A 24,960-nucleotide genomic window follows, 5' to 3' on the forward strand; every position below is an offset into this window, starting at 1 on the left:
GTTCGTGCCTACATTGAAGGTATCATTCATATTAGACCAACTTCATGTTCAACCATGAAAGCTAATCGCTGTCTAGATTTCTCACAAAAACTGTATTTACTTCTATCCCAATTTTGCTTAGCTTTCATCAATACTTCAACTGCACAAGTATTATTTGAGGAGTAAGTATAAATTTTACAAAGATATATTAATTTAACCTCATTAATGATGTTGCTGTTCATGTTTAATCATGAAATCGGATCACTAAATAGAATATATATTAAAAAATTGATTAATTCTAATTTTGGTCTTCCTTAATTTAATCAATACCTCAGCACTAAATTTTTATTTTAAAATGAATAGAAAGTTCATAAAAACTACTAATTTAGCCATTATAATTTTCCTGTTATTGTCTGTGAAGCATTTGTGCAATTTGTGCTTGGAATTGCTGAATAAGTTTTCGAAAATTCATGACGCATGTCGAGGTCAGAAGAGGAATCACATTTCTTGTTGCGTGTAGAAATTACAAAACATGGAATAGCAGTGTTTCGAAAAATTGTAGTCAACTGTTTGTTTTTCATAATCGAGAAAAGATAGAATACTGAACTTAAAGATATGAAATAAAATGAGCCATGCCTTGATAATTGATAAAATTCAAGAATATAAAATAATGTTCGGATAAAATTTAATTACCTTTTTTTAATATAAAATTCTTGTTACCTTCAAAAAGAAATACGCAAAAATAAATTAGTTAAAATTAGAAATTTCTTTGAAGGACGGAAATAAATTTGAAATTTGAAGGTTGATATAAAAGAACTTTATTTATGTTTTAAGCAATTGTACAAATATCGAGAAAATGTGTAAATGGAAAGTGTGCAAAATATGATAGTTAAAATAATTTATTTTATAAGTTGCACGAGTATAAATGTTTTCTTTACACTCGAAAAAGTTCTTTTTCATAATTATTTTGGTGAATATATGAAAAATATTATTTTTTAACTATACACTTACTCTTTTAACTTGTATCAAAATGTTGATTCAAAAGTATTTTATTAAACAAACAAAAAAATCCACTTAAATATGATTTAATGGAAAGTATATTTTTTTTTATAAAAATTCAATAATTTCACCTTTTCCATAAATTTTTTAACACTTTTTCAGACTCAACACACCTAAATTGCATCCTAGGACGTTTCACTTATCACCAAATCAAGAATTTCAAGTCATTAGTCAAGTATTATGTGAAGGTAAGATTTCATGGAGATTTGTTTTTGAAGAGCGAAATAATATTCTTAGTAAGAAAATATGCTTGTTGTTAAAAGACATTATTAAGATAATATGAAAATTTTAAAACTATACATTCTTTGATAAGGCCGATGAGTAGTTGTCACGAGAAATTTAAGCAACGTCTTTTATTTCAGTTTTATAATTCTAGAAATGAGATTCCTCTACGATTAATAAACTCTATTACATTTAAAAGCTTTTTATTTTAATTTACTTACATTACGAAAGGAAAGTTGGATTACTGAAATGAAATTTACAAAAATTTCTCATTAGTGAAAAATAATCAATTATGTTTTCGTGCTGCTTAAGGTTAAGAAAAGAATCTCCAATAAGGAACAATGTTAAAATTTAACAATTATTATTTTTTATTAGGAATATTTTACAATAATATGGAAGCTGGAAGAATCGGAAGAACAGAACTAAGATTTTATTAAAAACCCCAATATTATTATTATTTTATTGGAAAATCGAGAAAAAAAATCATGTTACGACTTGGAAGTTAAAAAGGTAGCAAAAATCTTCAAAACAAAAACTTTAATGAAGAAAAGTACAGTTTGAGGTATAATTTTGTATTTTTATAGATTAATTAAGGAAAATAACAAACATCCAACTGCTAACAAAAATTTAAATAAACGGCATTTCTTTTTTTCCCCTACTTTCTCGTATGCGTAACATGCAAAGAAAAATTTTCTATCGTCAAGAATTTATTATCGATATTTTAATGAATCTTTAAGTTTCAAACTAACCTGTGTCCTCCCAACCAACCAACCCCCCCTTTTTTTTTCTTCTTCTTCTTCTTTTTTTGAAATTATGTCTGTATATCTTGAACTCTGCCAACAATCTGGAAGGGATAATGTTGCGTTTACAGTCTTTACATCAGAAATGGAGATTTCTTTCAGATTTTGGAAGACATCTATCAATGGAAAGTATGTCTATCTGTCCTTCCATGAGAATATGAGTATGGTAGTCCAAAAACACAAAAGGATAAATAGATAAAATTAAGATTATGTTTTTATATCCAAAATTACATGTCTGTGCCAAAGTTTTGATCCAATCTGTGAAGAAATACAAAATACTTATTTGATCTTCCTTTTTATGTTATTAATACAAAATATACCCTTATGTGTGAGTATACGCGAAATTCAAGAGTTGAATACTTCCACTGGTTTTCTAACCAAAAAACTGCTAAAATACAATATTAGGGATTTAGCATTTATTTTCCTTTCAGAAAGAACGGTAGCTTTTCTAATAAATATGTGTTAATGTCATCCAATTTGTTCCACACATTTTTTAATAAGTTTCTTCTTTAGAGTGCGGGAAAAAATAAAAGCTCGGCAGTTTATTTATATAAATTATTTTCAGTTTTTATTAAATAAAAATATTTCAACTGAAATTTCCAATAAGATATATTTCTTAAAACTTCTAAGCAGAATAGAGACAAAAATAAATAAGGATAAAATTAAATAGAGCTTGATATTTACATATTCATTTGATTAAAAAAAAATCCTTTTCATAACAGAAATAACAATATAAAACTTCTAAAATTCACAAAGAATTGGAATGCAAAATGAAAATCTACTAGATTCTAAAAATAACTGATTAAATTCTTCGATAAAATCCATAATTTTATGCTTTTAAATGCTAATCATTTTGAAAGAATTGTCAGCTTGCATTTTTCTTAAGAAGCTGAAAAGTTCCGTTATAAACACAAAGTTTCAAAAAAGTTGTATTGACATTTTTTTGCAGCATTTTACTGAAAAAATTGCCTTTAATTCTTTTTTAGGTCTTCCTTGCCCTGAATATACAATATTGCAAGATCATCCTTACTTTATACAGCAGCGATCTTATCAAGCTTTTACTTTCCTCAGACTGACACCACCTTTAAACTGCAAGTTAAAATTAGTTTTGGAAGAAGGCCAACGAAGGCTTACCAATTACATTAAAGGTTTGTTTTACTAATTAATCGTTTCCATTACATATTGTTGAACATTTTAATAACTACAAAATAAAATAAGCGCATAGAACAAACATGGAAGTTTGAAATTTAATATCATAACAGATTGCAAATCTTATATAAATGTTATTCTCGGGGAGAACTTTCATTTTCTGTTTATTGAAGTAGATTGAAGAATTAACTGAATTAAAACGGAGAGAATGAAGACTACGTAAAAATAGGAAATAATATTAAAATTTAATTCAAAATAACAATATTTTCCTTGAAGGATATCATCAACTGCAATTCCATTTATATAGTGCTAATAATTTAAATCTTAAATTTAAAATATATTATAAATCAATTTCAAAATTTCCACTATAATTTCTATATATTAGATTAATTTTAAATATAAACGTATAAAAAGATGTTTTAATACTAAAAATTTCATGACTGTATCCAGTTGTAGAAACATTCATAAATAGAGTATTAAAACATTAAAGATAAGACGACTTTCTGAAAGTGATCAGAAACAAAAATAAGATTTTTATTTCGATACAAAAATTCAAGTATGAAAAAAGAATATTTTATCATATTATTTGTGGTTAATACTAATAGATTAATTTAGTTTCCAGAAAAAACTTTAAGAAACCATACAACCATACTGAATAAAAGTTAATTTCTGTAAAGGTATTTCGAAAATCTATCTTGTAGTTTAAAAACTATTTTGAAATGTAGATAAAAAAAAATCATAAGGAAAAAGACTAAGCCTTTTCACTATTTAAAAGCAACAAAAATCAATAGTTCCCCTTAAAATCAAATCGTAAAACCAATTTTTATTCCTTTTCATTTAGCTAGCATTAAATGAGAAATATAAAGCTAAAAATATCTAAAAAATATGGTGTACTCACTTGCAGCTAAAGGAGCTGTAATACGAATAGACTAAATAGACAAAAATTTGGCTGGACCAACTTTAAATTTCAAGTAGATGTAATAACGAAATTTAGTCGTGACAAGGAGATTTATGAAGGCAGAGAGTTTAAGTAATATTATGCAGGAGATAATATATTCATACTGAAATGATTTGATAAAATCTTCCCTTATCACAAAAATGAAATAAAAAGAATAATATAGTTTCTTCTCAAATGTACTCCAACTTACTGAAATCATGGTGCACGAAAATTTGCTTTGATTATAACGTGAGTATCAAATCAACATCAATCAATTAATTAAGTAATTAAAACATAATAGCATAGCTTATGGCAACTTAAGTATCCCTTAGCCTGATTTCTATATTCGTCTAAAATCAAGGTCTTAGAAGGCAATAAACTTTAAATGTGAGTTGATAAAGGAAATTGAAACAAAAAAGAAGAGTCTGTCTGAGAAAGAAGATAGCAAAAAAGAAAAATAGCATGAGAAGATCGAATTCAACCTACACAAAAAAAGTCATCATGATTTGAATTAGAAACATCATGAAATACTTATTCACATATCATATTTACATAAGCTGATATGATTGATATACTACTCTTTATTCCCGATTTCTTTATAGTTTTTAATACGGTAAAATACTTTCCAAATTCTTTCATTTCTGAATGGTCGAAACTTAAATAATTTGTGTTGAGATAAAAAATAATCATTTAGGTTCAATTTACGTAGCAGTGAAATCAAATCAAATTAAAATGTTGTTATCCTAATTAGCACATATATACAGTACAAAGTTGCATGATATTAAACATTTGCAATATTGCATAATGCCGTTGAATAATAAAACATAATATTGTACAATAGGCTCTGCTACCTGAGCTCATCTTAATCTCAAATGCAAGAATACAGATTTTTAAGCAGCCTCCCGGGCAGTAGCTACGTCGTTTACTTAAAGTAAAAATATAGTATGGATTTTTATTGCATTAGACCCTAGCTCTGAGTGTATTTAATCAAAAATAAATATAATAAATCTAATAAATAATTAAAAATTTCAATTCTGATTCGTAAATTTTTTAAGAGTTATCTAAAATTCTTTCACTCGATTATAATAAAAATGTATTATAATATATGTATTAAAAACGTTCATATAAAATAAGGATATAAAATCATTTTCTTTAAGCGGCACAAAAAAATATCAAAAACGTTAATTTTTGCTTATCATAGAGAAATATTTCCTGTTCATATCAATTATGATTCATACTTATAATAAATCTATTTTGAAATTCATTGTAATTACCCTTTGCAAAAGATGAATAATATCCATTTATAACAGTTGAATATTATTTATCAATCAACAGTTGAATATTATTTTATTGTTAGGTTCTAAATAACATATATTAAGTAAATACTGGATTAACTAAGTATTTATTTGAAATTTATACGAACATTTAATGAATAATATACCATTGCATGGCTCAGGAATTACTTTATTTTATGTAAATTATATTTTAGATACGTTTTAAAATGGGTTTTTTTTTCACATATATTTTAGTCAAATTTTTAAAATATTTCTTTTTTTTTAGGTTCCAACGATAGAGAGCAAATTTATAGTCCAACCTTACCATTGTTGATCGAAGTAGAGCATACTGGCAGTAAGTCAACAAATCCGTGGTGTGTGATGACTTTTGCAGCAGAATTTTACATACCACATTATTGGGGCATGATCGCAGCACCAAAAGAGGTAAGATCATTCAGTCCTGTGCTTAAAATTAGAGTTTCAAATAAAAAAAATTAGGATCCAACAATACTTTAAATAGAAGAAACTCCTCACAAATGCAGGATTACAACCTAGTTGAGATAGGCCAAAACTTATCAGCGAATTTAAAGTTAAAAACTGTCTTGAAATTGTTGCAATTTAGAAAAAATAATATTCATTTTTGAGTAAAGATTTTTGCAATGATTATTTGGCAATTCAGAAAATATTAGGTTCTTACAATACTTATGCAGCTTAAATTTATAGCAAGAATTCACCCTGAAAAAAAAGTATATCGCTATTTCGACAAGGAAAAAATGCATTTTCCTCTTCAAAGATTTGTCCATTGGATTTATTTATTATATAATGCTGTAACATTTTCAGTTCCCTAGTAGCACACATATTTTGTACAATATTGTACAATGCTCGCCGTATTGTATAATATAGTTGAATATTAAATGATATATTATAATATCGCACAATATTGTGTAATATTGTGAAACAAGATACCATATATTGTACAATATTGTACAATACTCGCCGTATTGTATAATATAGCTGAATATTAAATGATATATTATAATATCGCACAATATTGTGAAACAAGATATCGTATATTGTACAATACTCGCCGTATTGTATAATATAGTTGAATATTAAATGATATATTATAATATCGCACAATATTGTGTAATATTGTGAAACAAGATATCATATATTGTACAATATTTTACAATACTCGCCGTATTGTAAAATGTAGTTGAATATTAAATGATATATTATAATATCGCACAATATTGTGAAACAAGATATGTTACCTGGGTTAGTTGATTTCTCCGTTAAAGAAGTAATTTTACCATTAATTGCATTTTCAACTGTGATGCATGGAGAGCTAGAGAAGCTACTGTGGAATTTTTGTTTAATTTTTGTGAATGATTTTTTTCCTTGTCATGCCACAAAACTACTTGCTTTATTCATTATGTTGATAAAATGTATGTAGAGTTTTAATTAGTGGCCATTACCATTCCACTGTTATACTGAATGCATCCAATTCAATTTAGTTTTATTATATTGTAATAGATGGCACCATGGGTTCTACTAATCGAAAGTGCTAAGTCACGTGACCATAAATTTTATATAAAACGAGCTGTTGGCATTCGCTCGGGAGCAGAGGAGCAGAGAGGCGTTGCATAGTTTAGCTATGAGCAGACATCTTGTTAGGCTTCGCCCTTTGTGCCATCTAAATATTTTACTTCTAACTTTAATGTAGATAATCTTTCCCGTCCTAATTGTTAATGTTCTTTTAATCGTGTTTACTGTAAATAAATTATTTGTTTTATTTAAAAGTTCCTTAATCAGTACCCTAGACACTGATCCAAATGGGATTGAATGGGCATTTTGTCCCACCCAGTCCTACATGTATAATCAATCATGGAGTTGAATCTCATCTCCTCTATTAATAAAAATTGCCATTCTAACATGATGATATAACATGAATTTAATATATTCTGATGAGTGCTGCCTGCAATTTCCTTTCCTTTCTCTTCTTATTTTTTATGATCAGTTCATATATATGTCTTCTCTTTTAGCATTTCTAAAATTAGAAAATATCATGCGTATTCTGTAAAAGTTATTTCACAAAAATATCAAAAAATTATTTGTTAATTTACTATGAAATACAGAACAAATTATTGATCATGAAAATTAAAATTAAAAAATAGGTGTTTTTTTTGCAGTCAATGTATTAATCGTTTTTAATAACAATTACCGGTAATTATTCACACATTTATAATAATTATAGTATTAATAATAACCGATTAATCACATTAACCATAGCATATACATGAAAAATAAATTATCAAGTGAAGATTGCTGAATGAAATTCGAATGGCTGTATCGTTTGAGGGTTATCCATCAAAATGCATTGTTGAAAAGTTATCATTTGTCTTTAATATAGTTTATGAATGTATTAAGCATATTGTTACTAATAAAATTGTTTTTAAAGTTTCAAATACTTGTACAAATTTGCGAAATGTATGTTTTTATTTTAAGTAATAATATTTAAATTTCTTTTTCACTTTTCATAGAAAATTTTTATTAAGTGTATTTTACAATATGCATTAATAGCTATATTAAGGTGGAACGAAAATTGCCTTAAATATATTTTTTTTAGGTTTTAGTTTGGTAATAGTGGGGAAAAGTTGCATTTTACGTTAAAAAAAGAATTTGGTCACAATATTACATCATTTTAAAGTGCCGCAAAGAGCTTTAAATTAGCAAAAAATCCGAAAAAATTGACAAATTTTAAAATGGGTCTTTAAAAAATTTGTTTAGATTTTTGTTTGGTAATAGTGTAGAAAAGTTGACTATTAGGTTAAAAAAGAATAAGAAAATTTGGTTGCAATGCTACACCATCTTAAGGTGCCGCAAAAAACTTGTAATTTGTAAAAAAAATGAAAAATTATAATTAATAAAATATTTTTTATTAATTTTTCTTACATTTAATGTTACAAAAGATGGATTTAAATGCATATATAATTATTGCAATTGAAAAAATTATTAATTGTAAAATATAATAATAATAATGCATATTTTAATGTCAAATTTTGTTTTTTTTTACTTCTGTATATTTAATGATTACAAATGCTACAGCTGCAAAATGTTTGTTTCTGCTTCATAGCCACATTAGATTGTTTTTGTATTAAATTTTGACGTATTGACACGTGAGACAATTTTTGATCTTTTGATTGAACCATAGACATTTTGAGTCGATTCGGTTACCATTTTCACAACTTTTTACACTACTGCGTGTGACAAGGAAGCCGGCAAAAGTCTATAACCGGGTCCACTGTACTATTTGGCTCAGCTTCAAATGCCTTCCTTATAAAGTCTTTCAGAGAGTCCCTGGAAATATGTTTTAACTAGGGGTGGTGGTCCGGTTACGTCATATTCAAGCCATGAGATCACGTAGATATCATCCTTTGCATCGAAGTTTATCTTTGTAGCTTTAAACTTCCTGGCTCTGTCTTTACTTTCTGTTCTTGCTTTTAAAACACGTCGTAAACCAAGTTCTCTTTGTATTTTACATTTATCACTTAGCATGGACAAAAGGATATTTTCTGAAGCAACAAAGTACCTATTTCTTTGAATAATCTGATCTATAGTATTCTTGAGATCGTCAGAGATAGTCAGAACGTGAATATAAGATAAAGTTAAACGGATGTTTGGTGAAGGTGTTCACTTAATATTAAATCACACAGGCATATACACTTTTACGATGTATTCAGCCATATATTTATATAAGATATATATAAGATAAGATATATATAAGATATATTTGAAGTATCTGGTTGATTTGCCTCTTCTTGTAAAGAACACTATTTTTTTTAGTGCTGTCATTGTCGCCAATAACCGTTTCTGACACATTATTATTTTTTGTTCGTCCTTGATTAAACTTAACTATTCTCTGTAGTTCTTTATATTTTCTTGCTTTTTTCTTCTTCAAAGCTCTTATTGTAGCTATATCAATATTATTTATAACTATTTTTCTGTTATAGCATTGGTTTTTTAGATCGTTAGACATTTTTTTTTAAATATATAAGTACAATCATTAAAATTTACATACTTACAAGCAACATCAAATAAGTGTTTAGCTTCTTCTCTAAATTTTGTGAGGTAGGAATCAAATTTATCTGATCCTTTTCTGTTTTATGACTTTAATAAATTCCTGTTCTTAGCATGATAAGCCTTTATAATTTGTAAAATTCTTTTGTTAGAAACAACGGGAATAGAAGCTCTTGACTATATTTGTTCTATTTTGGGAACTGAAGTGTCACATATGTCACTTACAGAAGAATCCTTCTCTGAAGTAATTTTGAGGTTATGTCTAATAGCACTTCATAACAGATTCATAAGTAGGCAGTTCAAACTTCAAACAAATCACTTAAATTTCCCAAAAATAGGGCATTCCAACATTCGTCTTGTCTTCACTAATTTAGTCTTAGTCAATTTTATTCACAACAAACCATACAAGAATATAAACTAACAAATCGGCTATGTTAATTGGTTAAACAATAGACGGAACAGAGACACTGACTCAACTGAATTCGGCAAAGTACTGACCAGACACCAGCTCTGAGTTGTCCTCACGCGCCGACAAATCCCCCCCCCCCATCAGTATAACATTCGCTTCGGTGGTGACTCAGTTTCTTGAATGCCATGACAATGCAATAGTAAAACTATTTTTCTATTTCTATTCATTTTCTATTTCTATTCATTTCTACGCTTATTTAAAACTTTTTATTTCATAATGGAGAACAAGCAAAAATCTTTGGAAAATTTCCAAAAAGTGCGTTTTTATGAAACTTTACTGCCTTTGTAGCACTCAAGGACGTACTCCGATCTTTTTTATATTTTTTATTCATCTTATTTACACCAAAAGGCGATTGTTTTGGTGCTATTACAAATTAAAAGTCAAAAGCTGATTATTTCTTCAAAAAAAAAAAACTTTAAACTGTAGGAAAAATTTAAAGTTTTTGCTGCACTTCAAGACGTACCCCTATGTTTTTCATATTGAAAATTTATTTTTTCTACACCAAAAGGCAACTTTTCCGAGCTACTGCAAATTAAAAATCAAAAGTTGATTTTTTCGTTCCACTCTACGACACATTTCTTAGCATTCTTTCCATTTTTGATTTTGCCTATTATTTTTCAGTCATTTACTATTTCATTAATGATATTTTAAGTAAGCAATTTTATCACCTTATTAAATGTTTAAAAAATGTTAAATCAAAATTATTTTTCACTGTTTTACCTGCCTTTTTATCCTTATTTTGAAAGATTTATATAACTATCGATTTTTTAAAAAAATATCGAATGTGTTTATATATATATATGTGTGTGTGTGTGTGTGTGTGTGTGTGTGTGTGTGTGTGTGTGTGTGTGTGTGTGTGTGTGTGTGTGTGTGTGTGTGTGTGTGTGTGTGTGTGTGTGTGTGTGTGTGTGTGTGTGTGTGTTTATTTCTTGAAATGGATTAATAGTTTTCTCAGTTTAGTTCTAAATGAGTCCAGGAAAATACAACGCCCTTGATTTATTTCTTTTGGATTCTTTAAGCGAGAAATAGAAAAGAATGAAGAAATGGAAGTATGATATAGTTCCTTTCAATTGTGAATAACAAATTGAACAAAGGGAATAATAAAAGAATCACACTTTGATGTAACATCAAACTCTTATTTTCTTCTATTACTTTTACTAAGGCCTTTTATTAAGGGTTAGATGCATATAATGTAATACTTAATACTTATTTGTGCATGATTAGACATAAATATTCACGAAATATGAGTAGCTGCTTGGAGTAATTTCCATGCAGTTAAATAGTTTTAGATTCGTGACTGTGATTTTAAACAGCTGAGTTCACTATTAGTATTTTTAGAAGGAATAATAACATAGCATTGAAAATGTACAATGAAATTTAAAATTGTTTTTTAAATATAATCTTCATATAGCAGAGTAGCTTTGAATGATTTTAATTTGATTATAGATTTGAACAGCTTAGTCTATGCAAATCTATTGAAAACATTGAACACAAATTTTTTAAGAAATCGCAGATAGTCTTTTTCTAAATATGAATTTTTATATACCTTTGAAATTTTTTTTCCACTTAATCAAGTAAATTATTTTTTATACAGTTATGCTTAGCAAAACTATTTTTTATAATGGGATGTTATGAAACTAGGAAAAAAATTTGGTTAATAGAAGAGCCAAAAATTTTTTATAATAAAAAATAAAAAGATGAACTGATCGAATATATTCATTAAGAATTTAGTGCTAACTCTTGACTAATTTCGCCTTTTTTTTCCTTCATTGGTATTCGAAAAGTGATGTAAAGCGTTGCTATTTTTAGGCAAATCATTTGTTCTTTCGTTAGTCAACTGCGGATCAAGTCGTTCTAAAAATAAAAAAATAAAAATATTTAAAATAGAAAATTTAGGCTGCTATTAGATTTTTAATACATCTAAAAACAAGATAAATTTACTGCAAAAATTTTATTATTCAGTTTGTGATCCTAAAATAGTTGACACACAAATAAGCTTTTAATTTAAAAAATAAAATGGTCTTTCTTTTGTTTTTGAATTTCCGCCTGTAAGTTAATATGTCTTTATTGATGGCCTGATAGTTATTTGATGCAACTGAAAATGAGACTGTGATTGCCAATAATTTTCTTAAACTTAGAATCAGACATGATACTTCAGATGATCAATAAAAGAAAATACTTGTACTATCTATTTAATATCGTGTTCAAGTCATTCCTTATACATTTAAAAAAAGAATAAATTAATTAAGTAAATCAATAAATTAAATAATCAATTGAATAAGTAGAATACTAATGAAATATATAAAAAGAAATAACATTAATTTGATCTTAAATTTAGCAGCTTCTGGGCCGAAACTTTTATTAAAACAGCCAATTATAATACATAAATAGAATATTTAACGAGTTTTAACACCTGGCAATAAGTTGAATAAGTGGACAGTTTTTTAATTTTTTCAAGAAAATTTTTTTTTGAATAAGATTCAAAAGACAGTTTCAATTTTTTTTTAAAAATAGACAATATTTACAGAACATGTAACAAACAATATTTTTAAAGTAAGCAAAATCAGAATAAAACTGTGGATGCTTACCTGTGACTTAGATGAAAAAGAAGTCGCTATTTTTTATAGTATTTAATTGTAGCATGTTTCAAATTATATTATACAAATTGTTATTTTCTCGGTTTTCAAAGAATAAGAGAGTTTAAATCTGTTACTGCATATTCAAATGTAACTGAGGAAGTGATGTTCTGAGTGAACCTTCACTTATGTTTATAAATGAATTTTCTTGCCTCTGAGGACGTTTTGATTGCCTCACAATGTTCAGTTTTATCTATTTCCCTGTAAATGTGGGTCTCATAATTTGGCTCAAGGTTCACAGATTTTGTTTTCGAATTGACACTGATAAAAATTATAAGAATTTCTTCTTGAAATTGTTTATTTACAGCTATTTATATTAGTTTTCATGTTATCTGTCACTGGCCTCATTATTATTTATTCTGTTGAAATGGAAATGATAAATCTTCCGCATAGCAAAGTTTTTCGTTAATATTTATTAAATCTCTAAAGTTCCTCGAGATCTTAAGGAATAGTTTACAAATCTAAAGTTTTCAAGTGATGAATAAGTCTTTTAATTTTTCAAATTTTAAAAAATGATCTCCTCTTGACAATCTCAAATAATCATTTTACCAGATTGCAACATCTTCTGCTTAATAAACGAAGGATTCTAAGAAATTGAAAAGAAATATGAGAAGTATTGCTTAACTGCCGGCTTTAAAGATTAAAAGATAATAAATCTAATAAAAACCTTCTTTGCTTGTATATATTGTAACTCGTAAGATGAAATTTCCATTGAATTTTAAATATACAATTTAAAATCAATCTAATCATATGAAAAATAATGCAAAGTTTTTCGAATATAATTTTTCGAACATAATTTTCGAATAATAATTCCATTATAAATTTCGAACATAATTTTATAATAATCCATTCTACAAGTTTCTCTAATCCATATATAATGATGTATGGAATTAATTCTAATATTTGTATTAAAAAGTCCCAACTCCCCAGCCACAAGCATGGGTCCAAATTTGCTAACTTTTATTTTATATGAAAGCTAATGACTAATCTGTTTTTAGATGAAAGCTCATTTTATATGTTATGTCATCAATGGTCTATAACATCTTTCTAACCTCCATTTTCAAGAAAAACCTTTAAAAAAAACCCTGCTCCATTGTTCATTTTCTACGAGGAAACACCTTGTCAGAATCTGTCAACCAGTACCAGTGTACTGGTTCACCCAATTTTTATTTTATTTAAAAATTCATAATGCTTAAATATATCATCAATTTCTCGGCTGCCCCCACCGACTTAATTTTCATTGGATATCTCAAAATCTTTACTTTATTGTAAATTCTCTATGGTGAAAAATTCGAATACAAATATTTTTGAGAGATATCGCAAAATAAATCTTTAAAAGGACCACCATCCTCAACAAAGGACAGATTTTTATCGCCAATTTATTTTGCCTCTTAGATAGCATATCTTATCTATCAGAACGCTCATTGTTTATTGAGCAGCTAAACTTTAAATGCTATCTGTTGTTATAGTAAATTGTAGTTCCTTAAATTTGATTGGCATGATTAAATTGGTATTATAATTTCATTGTGGTTTATCAGTCAGATGATAATGCAACTGCTATTCATTTATTTCCTAATTTTTGTAAAATAAAAAAAAATTAGTCAATAATGCTCAAGTCGCTGCTTCTATCCAGAAAATATTATTATAATGCAATTATAAATATTTTCATTGAAATAGCCAGAATTTACATTTTATTCACATTATTTACATTATTAGTTTTCATTCTAAAATTATTTTATATCGTTAATTTATTCCTTTTCATTTTGGTAATACAAATTCCAAACTAGTCAAATTTAATCCTCTAACCTCGCTGAACCTGCTTTTTTTCTGTTCTGAAATATCCGTTTTGAATTTCGCTTCTAAAACAGATATTTCATGCTTATCTATGCATTTTCTTAACATTCTACTGACAGAATATTCTAAAAATTTCCAAGTTGATAAAATGCAAAAAAGTCTCAAAAGCTAATTTTTTATGCTTAAAAGCTATCATATCCCATGTGTAATGTTAAAGAAGATCCTAACAATCTGATGGAAACTTATACTGAAAACTGAAAGTATTCTTGATTTCAAAAATATTTTAAATAAAACGCGTGAATAAAACTTCAATAATGACAGAGTCCAAATCTCATTTGATCTAAAAATTGTTTCTTTAAACCATTTTAAACAAATCCCATAAAAGAATGTTTCTTTAGAGTTAACTCCAACTATCCAAACTCTAATTACCGGAATCGCTTTGAGACAAAAAAAAAAAAAAAAAAAAAAAAAAAAAATGCTAAGAAATTCTTCCCGTGTAAAAACATGTAAAGATAGCAACACAACTAACTTCGACTCATATCTTCAAGCATTGTTATTTTAATATTTAATTACAGTCGAGAGTACACAAATTGTGAGAAATATTGTTCTTGTAATCAAAAAAATGTCATAATTCTTACATTTTTCTAAGAAATAATCTTTCTTCGTCAGATATCCCATTATCTGATATTTGATCATCGTATATGGTCTCAATTATTCAAAATAACTCGAAGTCTACTGCATGTATACATTAAATGTGGCGCAAAATGCGTTGATGCGTTCAAATACAAGATTTGAAGCCACAGACCCTTATGAGTTTTTAATTAGATGTTGCTCATTTGTATACATAATATTTATTCCCATTTGTTTGGGTATAGAAGTATTTGCTGCCAAAATATTAACCCCTTACCTGCCGAAGCTAACTTGCGAGATTCGGTCCTCATTGCCACGCACGTACATAGTTGCTAGACGTATATATACGCCAGGGGCAGTTAAAACATTGACTTAGGGAGACGTATATATACGCCCACGGCAGGCAAGGGGTTTAAAGGAATAAATTACTTCTGGCATAAAAAAAATTAAAATCAATGAATATAACATTTAGTAGAGCTTTCCAATTACACTATGAAAATGCAATTTTTTCACTATTTCATGCACCAAATCTTAATTCAGATGATTGATTGGTTGACTATTTATGAAACTAGGTAATTCAGATGAATTTTCAGTTAATTACAGAATATCTTATTATGAAATAAATTGAATGTATAACTAGAAAAACGTTGGATTTTAAATGAGCTTAACGAAAATAACAGACCAACAAGAGAATATTCACGGGAAAATCGCTCTTTGAAAATGTGAGAAATTAAATGATTTTGTAATTCATAGTTATTTTCTTTTTTTCATGACATTTAAGTAATGGAAGATAACTGTGAATGGTATTTCGCAATTGGATAGAATTAACGTAAAACGGAAGGAACAGATGACGTATGATGGACAAGAGGGAGGAAGAAAACTGTCTTAACGTCATTTACTATGCTGTGTGGGATGCGGAAAAAACATTACACGCTCATCCTGTTAATCCGTATATCTCTTTTTTGTTTTCCTGTTCATCGACCTCAAACTTCATTTTCAGTCATTTTCAAGGTGAATTAATTATTTTTCTTTCATTAACGCTCGTTGTTAAGGGATATTTAAATAGGGTCAGTATATTATATTTTAATTACATTTTCAACCAGTAGATGGCGACACGAACAAGAATCTCATGAAATTTTCTTGGGTTTTATGTATGTAGGATTACTCCTAATTTCCCTAAATTAATAATTTTCTTATGCAAGTGTAAATGTATTAATACAACTGGCAACGTTTTAAATATTTTTAACAAATGGAATAGTTTTATTTAGGTCACTCCTTCGAATTCTTTTAATTTAATTTTATTATGATTACCTCACTGAATTTTTGCTCTTGTGAATATGAAATTTGGTGAAATAAAGTGTACAGCAATAGCTAACACATAGATATAAAAAAAGTTCAAGAACTAATTTTTTTTAGAACTTCAATAAATGGTAGCTCGAGTTGTTTTCTAGAAGCGTTGATGCGTTTGCATTCTGCTGCTACTAGTGGCATAGAGAGAGTAAGGTTGTACAGATGTTATAAAATGATTTTTAGTCCCCAATCGTCATTAGGAATTTAACAGAGGTAATTGGAGCTCAGGGAATGTTATTAGTTTTTTTCCCCCACTCCTCCTTCATATTTGGCTTTGGAAAGCGGTATGAACGTTTTGTCTGTATGGCCCTATACTTCCCTCGGCTTTTTATTACTACGCTATTCTTGTGCTAATTTCAGTGAGTTGCTCATGTGAAAAACTCATGTGTATGGTTTCGAACAGTGTCAGAAAGGTAGAAAAAGAATAAACATGGATTTTGCCTTAAACTCGGTCACATAGATAATGAACTTGGTTTCTTCAAACTCATATCGAACTCGCAATAAATTCGTGCTCATTGTTCCGCATGACACAAATTTGATAAAAATGTTAGAGATATAGTAAAAAGGGACTAGAAATTTGACAATTCGTTTCGAATGTCCACAACGTTAATAAAATGATTTCCTTGCAAAAATTTGTGACAATAAAGACCTTTCGGAGTGGTAGGCAGAGAATCCGATTCACAACAGCGGCCATTATTTCAGCTATTCAGTGATTGTTGTTGTATGGTTTATTGGCGCAAGAGCCGTATTTGGCTATACTGTGCCATCCGCTATCCAGTGAATGCTCGCTGTTTACGAACTTCCTACCAACCCTAATTTGTTTTTGCTGTCGCGATTATTTTATGTTTTGAGATTACTTAGTAAATATCAGGCATTGTTCTTGTAGACTTCGTCCTTTTTCAAAAATGAATATATGACTGAAGGATCTTTGTCAATATAAACATACAAAATTTAGCATGAATTATAAAAATAAATGGACACGGTTACACAAAATGGCTTTCAAGCGGCATTGTATAGTAATGGGAGTAATATTATGACAAGGCTCAAAAGTTTATTATACAATGTTGATATTTTTAATAAGATAATGTTCAAACTCAAGTAACTAATGTTATTTTTTCGTGAACAGAATTCAACTCGAGGTATTTTCGTACACTTGTTATTTGCGATGCATAAGAAACCGTGAAATCTGATTGTTTATTGTCTTATAATTCCTAGAAATCGGGAACGGTCGTATTTTTTTGTTGAATATTTGAGACTTTATTCATATATATTATCATAAAACTCACTGGATGCTTTTGTCAAAATCCTTTGGTTGGGAGTAACATAACGATGAGTATGATATATATTACTGTTATGTCTACTGGCTCAAAAGCCTGATAAGCCAATATAGATATGCTGTAAATGTAGAAATCTAATCATTCAGAAGAGAGTTTTTGGGAAATATATGATATAAACTCATTTCCGTATTTAATAGAATCTAAAATAAACACGGAGATTTGGAAATATTGTTAGCTTAGTCCTTATTAATCTTAATTTATTTACCTCTTCTAACAAACCGATCTATAAAACACAGACTTTATTACTTCAGTGCGATGTCGAAAGTAACAACATACATCAACACTAATGTTCGTGGATTGGATTTTTCTGGGATCTTTTCTTGGAGAGCAAGATTCTTCCAAGATAAATTTCAAAATCAGTTTTTGAACTCACTTTTACGATCGATCTGGAGGTGATCTTATAAACTCCATTCTTTCCAATGTTTCGGGAAGAACTCTTCCTATTCCTTCATCATATAATAATGCAAACACCGAAATCTTAGCAGTGGAAATTCAAATATCTTCTTTGAATTTTATAAATTTTGATGTATACACACTTCTGGGTTTAAATCTTTGTTTTATTCCTCACAATCAACAACATTTATTTTTGGTTATTTGAATCTGCGTTATCCTCTGTGAGGAAATCAACACTCAACATCGTTTGGCAATTCCCTCGTGGGTTAGCTCCAAAATTCGAATTTCATCATGATGAAAACATCAAAACCGACGCATTTCTCTCCCATGCAATGAATCCCTAATTGATTTCACTTGATTTCCTTAAAAGTTTTTAACAAAACTTACTGTTTTTTTAAATAATCTTCAATCAAAAGCGAACACAGAATCACCATTAAACATGGACAAAGAGAACATTCACCAATTGCATGACCTTCATAAAACTGAAAATACAGTGAAGACAATTTCCAACAAAGTCAAAGGAATCATTTATAAAAATATAAAAACTATCTACTTCCAAACAAAGATTATCAACTCTGATGGAACGGCACTTGTAATAATTTTCTAAAACTTAAAAAATATTAAGAAAAGAAGATTTTCAGATGTATTTTGACTTCATACTGAATTTAGTACAAATTTTTAAAAATAAACTTCGATATCACATTAAAATAGTAAAAGGGATATATTCCAATAACCTATGCAACTTCTGTAAAAATCCACGCATGCTGCTTCAGGTTCTGAAAGAAATTGCAATCCTGAAGAATGTTGAAATGAGCCATAACAATGTCATCCAAATTCACAACAGGCAGATCATGAATGTTGATACTCAAAGAAATATTTTTGCCAATCACTTTGAGTAGCTATCTTTCAATCATGATCCTTTATCCTGGCATTTCTCCGGAGAAAATAATGGACTCAACAGCTCTTCCATCTCTGGAAACTTCAGAGAGTAATTAAAAGAACGAAAAATTCAACTTCAGGTTCAAACCATAAATCTGCAAAGTGGTTTAAAATCTTGAAAATAATCAGTTAATTGTCATCTTATCTTTATTTCCGCAACTTTAGGACTCTAATATGGTTTCGACCAAATGGAAGCACGCTATTTTAATGCGAATACCCAAATCCAATAAAGATCAATCGAAAATTCAGTCATATCGCTCAATCGTTTTGATTTCAGTTATTTAAAATAAATTATGAGCGAATATTGGTGCATCGAATCACTGATTATGATCAATAATAAATTTCGCCCTCAACAACAATATAGTTTCATCCATTTCCGTGGCAACAAGCGTCATCTGACCGCGGTTCAAAATTACGAGGTCCGTCCCAAATCCCAATTGTGCTGCTTTAAACGGGACTTTAATATAACTTAACTAAACTTTCATGGCAAGAAAACAGCAATTTATAAAATCCTTAAAGGAATCGAAGAAGCAAACCCATCAAAATAAAAAAAAATTAAAAAATCTATTGGAATAAGTTTGGATATTCAAAAGGCTTATGATACCGTTTATATAGATCGTCTGATGTATAAATACTTACAACTGAGTATCAATAGACAAGTGTTCAACTGGATTTTCCAATTCTTACAAAACTGGATCTTTCAAGTGCGTTTGAGAAAAAATCACTCTTACAGAAAAAAACATAAAAATAGTTTTCCACAAGGCAGGGTTATTTCTCTAATTTTGTTTGCAATTTTTATGTCAGAATTTTTTTTTTAACTCTCGAAAATTGAATCGAATGTTTAGTGTTTGCAGATGAAATTTTTATGCACATTTCTCATCACTCCATAGACCATATTCGAATGAAATTACGAAACACAATTGAAAATGTTTTTATGTGGTACAATTACTCGAAATTAACTATCAACCTTGATAAAATCAAGATAACAAATATCTCAAAAAGAAAGATGATTATGGTTCCATGTATTTCTTATACCGGTCTTCCTCTTACCACAAGTGGATCGATAAAATTTCTGAGTTTTATTTTATTAAAAAAACAATCAGAAAGGTGCTATATAAAAAAATATCTGTAAGTGAGATTTAAAAATATTAACGGCCTCAAAGTAAGGGCATCTGGTTCTGATGATATCAAAGATTTTAACAGAATTGCAAATAATAGCATTTTTAGTATGTTTTTTATAGTGCAGTCTTTATTAATAGTTTTTTCAAAAACTCAACTCAAAGACTGCAACCCACGCAAGCCAGAAACCTTCGAATTGCTCTTAGTCTTCCAGTTTGGACCCCAAATATTCTTCTACTTAAAATTTCTGTTTCAAGGAATCTTTTCTGAAAAATTCTTAGATTAGTTAAACAATTCTGTACGAAACAGTTGGCCATTTAAGCAGTTTCCCCATTGCACTATGAAAATTGAAACAGCAAATTACAAATTTTGAAGAAAAACTAAAATTTACATAAAATTTTTCATAATCTCAATTGTGACCCTGAATATGAATTAAATTTCCAGTTTTCTGCTAAATTATCCAGAACTCTTTGAAATTTTCATATGGAATACATAATTTTTATTCTATATTTACTGCCGAAGCTCTGACTTTATGTAAAGTGATCGGTCAATACGTCAGGTCAAAACGTCCGTCCGCTGCGTGGTGTGAAAGTTTGGAGATAGGAGTGCCAGCTCAGGTGCCGTCCTCGTCATCTGACCGCGGTTCAAAATTAAGAGATCCGTCCCGAAAACTCCCTAGTGTTGCTTTAAAACGGGACGTTAATGTAACTAAACTGAACTTGAAAATAAGTTGATAACTACAAAACGAAGAAAGCTAGATAGACAAATTGGTTACAAAATTTTTAACATCTAAACTGTTGATACCAATCAAATTTGTAACCAAATCCGCCCAGGCATTGACCATCTATCGGTCTGTACCTAAACAATTAAATGCGATAATTTAGAACTCGATGACTTAAATACATAATATTTGGTATGTGGTCTTATGATTACAATTATATTCTGTGTCAAATTTCGGTTTCAGTCGGTTGGGAAAAACACGTCTAAAATATAAATTTGGTTTTTGGGTATTATCAACCTCGTATTAGAATCAAGCGCCAAAAAATGGTCTAGGATTTTTTTTAGATTCAGTAAAAATGCTGAATTCATGACATATATCAGCATTTCATAACTATTGCTCGCCAATGCCAAGGAAGCCATTCGTGGTCTTAAACGGAGGTAGGGGAAAGAAGACTTTTATTAGAGATTATGCAAGAAAGTTTTAGGGAAACCGCTTCCATTGGTTCGTAATGTATCCGCCGGGATGTCTGTGAAAGCAATAACTCGAAAAAGCTTTGAGTTAGAACAGATGAAATTTGGTACATGATCTTGACGCCATATTTGTAGATTTCTATCGAATCTTAAACGTAAACCATTCAGAGAAAGTCTGTCTAAATAGTTGTCCGGATATAAAGTAACACGGTAAGTACAAAACGTAGAGAACTAGATAAATAAAATTTGATATACACATTTAACACCTAAAGTCTAGATACACATGAAATGTGGAGCTAAATCTGTCGATGGGATGACCGTCTATTTATATGTATTTTCAGAAGCAGGTGGATGTCATAGTTCAAAAATGCAATGACGAATAATATAAAATAATGACGAATGATGAATTATATAAAATTTAGTACGTAATTTTGTGACCTCAATTGAATTTCTTTGTGAAATTTTGGTTTCAATCGATTGGGAAAAAAGACCAACTAAATTCACATTCTTTTTTTTTGTTGTTGCTTTTGTATTAACAATTTTGCAATTTTGTGACCTCAATCGTATTTCTTTGTCAAATTTTGGTTTCAATCGATTGGAAAAAAGAGCACCAAAATTCACATTCGGTTTTTTTGTTGCTTTTGCATTTACAATTTTGCAATTTTGTGACCTCAGTTTTATTTCTTTGTCAAATTTTGGTTTCGATCGATTGGAAAAAAAGACCAACAAAATTCACATTCGTTTTTTTTTTGTTGTTGTTGTTGCTTTTGCATTAACTGTCAAAGATCTTCAATAATAATTTCTTTCGCAACTATTGTTTGATAAATAGCACGCTGTTAATAATACACAAGTGCATTAATTAGAAAATATACCAGAAAATTTCAGGGAGTTCCTTCCCATTGGTTTATTTATAAACTAATTTGAATAAGAAATGTTTATTAAGAAAGCAAATTTACTTTCCTTGACTAAACTCCAAACATTTCAAATATTCTATTTCTTTACGAGAGTGTATAATATTACATATGTTTGGAAGTAAGCCTTTTAAATAAATGTTAATAACTATCTGATTTTGGTTTTAAATATTTTCTTTTAATAATTAATAAAGGTAATATTTTGTTTTTATTTCTTTCAACACACATGATTTTTTCTCTTTTATTTAGTTCTATCAAGAGTTCAGAAGTTTTCCTGATAAGTTGCGCGTCTACGTTCATACATTTAATGGAAATGTCGAAGATGATTTACTCATGGAAATTGAACTGTTTAGGAGGAATTTAGAATCTCTTGGATTGTGCTATATTAAAACAAAATTTTATATTGGTAAGAAAAACTTTCTATTAATTTCCATGATAGGTGAAAGCAAATTGTTCCATGGCTCATACATAAAATTATTGCACTAGATAGAATCACGCTCAAATTGATGAAAAATGAAACTAGCTTCAAAGTTAATTAACCCTGTCACATTTAAATTCTTATTGGGATAGTACATCGTCCAATATTTCGCTGATTTACAGAAAACTGAACTGTGGTCTTAGTTTTTATCTCTTTTATAGTTTCTCCTATAACTATAACGATAATGGTGTCCATTTTCATTGGTAACTTAGAATCAATTTAACTCTAGATCAAATATAAATCCATTTTCAAGTTCTGGTGTATTATATGAATTAATAGCTTAAGGAAAAATTATCCTGATTTATAAAAATACAAATCCATAGTACATTAGCCACGTTTTCACTTACAAATTAGATTGCTTAATAAGTTCTGCGTTTTTTTTAAAATAATTTTTAGAATAAAGTTTCAAGAATGAATATTTCAAGTGTATAAAATATTTGGTTATAATAATAATGAGGAGATGACATCTTATAAAACAAAAACAAATCTATAACCTTAATCTAAATCAAAGAAAGGATAATATTTTGTTGTATACAGATTTTGGCATTTTATTCTTTATTTAGAAGTGATTTTCTAAATCGTTAGAAATAGGCATATTTTCAAATGAGTACTTTTTTAAGTGACGTTAAGGCTTATGCTTCATTTTACTTGTATTAATAAATGTATTTCTGAAAAGTTGCGAAATATACAATTTTAAATAGCCCCTCGTTCCTATTGTTTCCTGTTTAGTAAAATAGTCTTAATTCATCAACATTTTAAAGACAACATGTTTCTCTCCTCTGAGTCTAAAACAGACCAACTTATGAAGCCATGAATATTGCTCTTTTAAGGCAGTCAGAGACGACCATGAGTAAATCTTTCAAGTTGTCCAAGGAATCTTACTCGAAGAGGTCATTGAAATGGTATAAAGTAGAATAAAGCCGTGATACTAAAAGCTTCATAATTTGGTGAGTTTTAGTAGAATTGGTAAGGAGCCTCCATTGCTTCAAAACTTAGTGTGCCCAGAAAATGTTACTAAATATGTCTGTTAAAGGCTATTTAACAATTTTTCGCTGCTGAGGTATAAAAAAATTCCAATTAGGAACTTTACAGGAGCACTTTAGTAGACAAAATAAATGCTAATTCAAAGCACGCACACACGCACGCACGCACACACACAATGTGTGTGTGTAGTTAATCATTTTGTAAGTCTTTATATGTAGTCTTTTTGTACCTTAATGAGGATTACTGTTAAAAAATGTTATTTATAAACATAATATACTTAAAGAGAGCATATTATTATATCAAATGGCACATTTTGCCTAATTTTAAATTTTTATAAATTACAAGCAAAACACATTTGACTCACTTTGTTTGATGTAGTCTATAGGTTTCGACTCGAAAATTGGAGATTTTGCAGTCGGAGTATAAGATAATTGAAACAATACACGCAAAAATGTTTTCAATGTGAAAATTATATTTCAACGGTAAATCATCTATAATTTATATGCATACTGTAATGAAATATATTGCGAAAATATGAGGTGGGATATTAAATCGTTCGAGTAGAAATAACACCATCGAAGTTTATCTTCTTTGCTTCGACGCTTATTCAATCAAATTATTTCTTAGTCCCTAAAATCAATTGAAAATAATAAAAAGTGATTTTTACAAACAGAATAATGCATAATATTCTGCGTGCATTAACTACAAAGTTTATTTGATTAAATTATCCCTTTCAATTAGTTAATTTTTATAATTTTTGATCCACTATCTTATTAAAACTACACAACTTATTTATTTTGTAAATAACATTGTATTACTCGTTTAGTCCACGGGGTTAAAATTTGAATATACTTATAGGAGGGGAAATTACCGTGACATTGAAAGAATGTTACCATTTCGAAACGCAAATTGTTTTCTACGAATATCCATATCACTATTTACTATTTGAATCAAATAAAAGAAAAAATAATTTGAACTTTAATAATAAAGTGTTACCATTAATAACTTTTTCTGTATTACATATATTTTTAATTTTTCTTTTTTTTTTCAGCTGTTTACAACATTCCTCATAATCCAGGAGATTCAAGAAATGAGTTATGGTTTAAAAAATGTTCAAAATAATACTTGTTAACGTAGTAGAGCAGCATCTACTTATTCATTTATATTATTTGTAAATAAAATGAAAAACAATTTTGATAATAAAATAATTTTTATTTTAAAATCTTGTT

The 24,960-nt window shown here is 28.5% G+C and overlaps 2 protein-coding genes across 4 annotated transcripts in view; one reads left to right on the forward strand and one right to left on the reverse strand.

The window, feature by feature from the left end:
* Positions 1-12,638, reverse strand: part of LOC129960102 (sodium-coupled monocarboxylate transporter 2-like) — a 64,346-nt gene extending 51,708 nt beyond the window's left edge. The window contains exon 1 of one of the 3 annotated variants that reach the window (XM_056073225.1): positions 4,108-4,254. The gene's annotated coding sequence lies outside the window, so the exon portion shown is untranslated. Of the gene's footprint in view, positions 1-4,107; positions 4,255-12,557 lie in introns of those variants that run through there. The other 2 variants (XM_056073221.1, XM_056073219.1) reach the window with 2 other exon arrangements.
* Positions 1-24,935, forward strand: LOC129960103 (uncharacterized). Its single transcript, XM_056073226.1, has 6 exons — positions 1-161; positions 1,141-1,226; positions 3,047-3,208; positions 5,707-5,864; positions 22,519-22,675; positions 24,783-24,935. Exons 1-6 carry the CDS (start codon positions 55-57, stop codon positions 24,851-24,853), a joined length of 741 nt encoding a protein of 246 aa, XP_055929201.1. The 5' UTR covers positions 1-54; the 3' UTR covers positions 24,854-24,935.
* Positions 24,936-24,960: the final 25 nt, after the last annotated feature.

This window comes from Argiope bruennichi, chromosome X2 (genome assembly GCF_947563725.1).
Source record: "Argiope bruennichi chromosome X2, qqArgBrue1.1, whole genome shotgun sequence".
Taxonomy (NCBI): domain Eukaryota; kingdom Metazoa; phylum Arthropoda; class Arachnida; order Araneae; family Araneidae; genus Argiope; species Argiope bruennichi.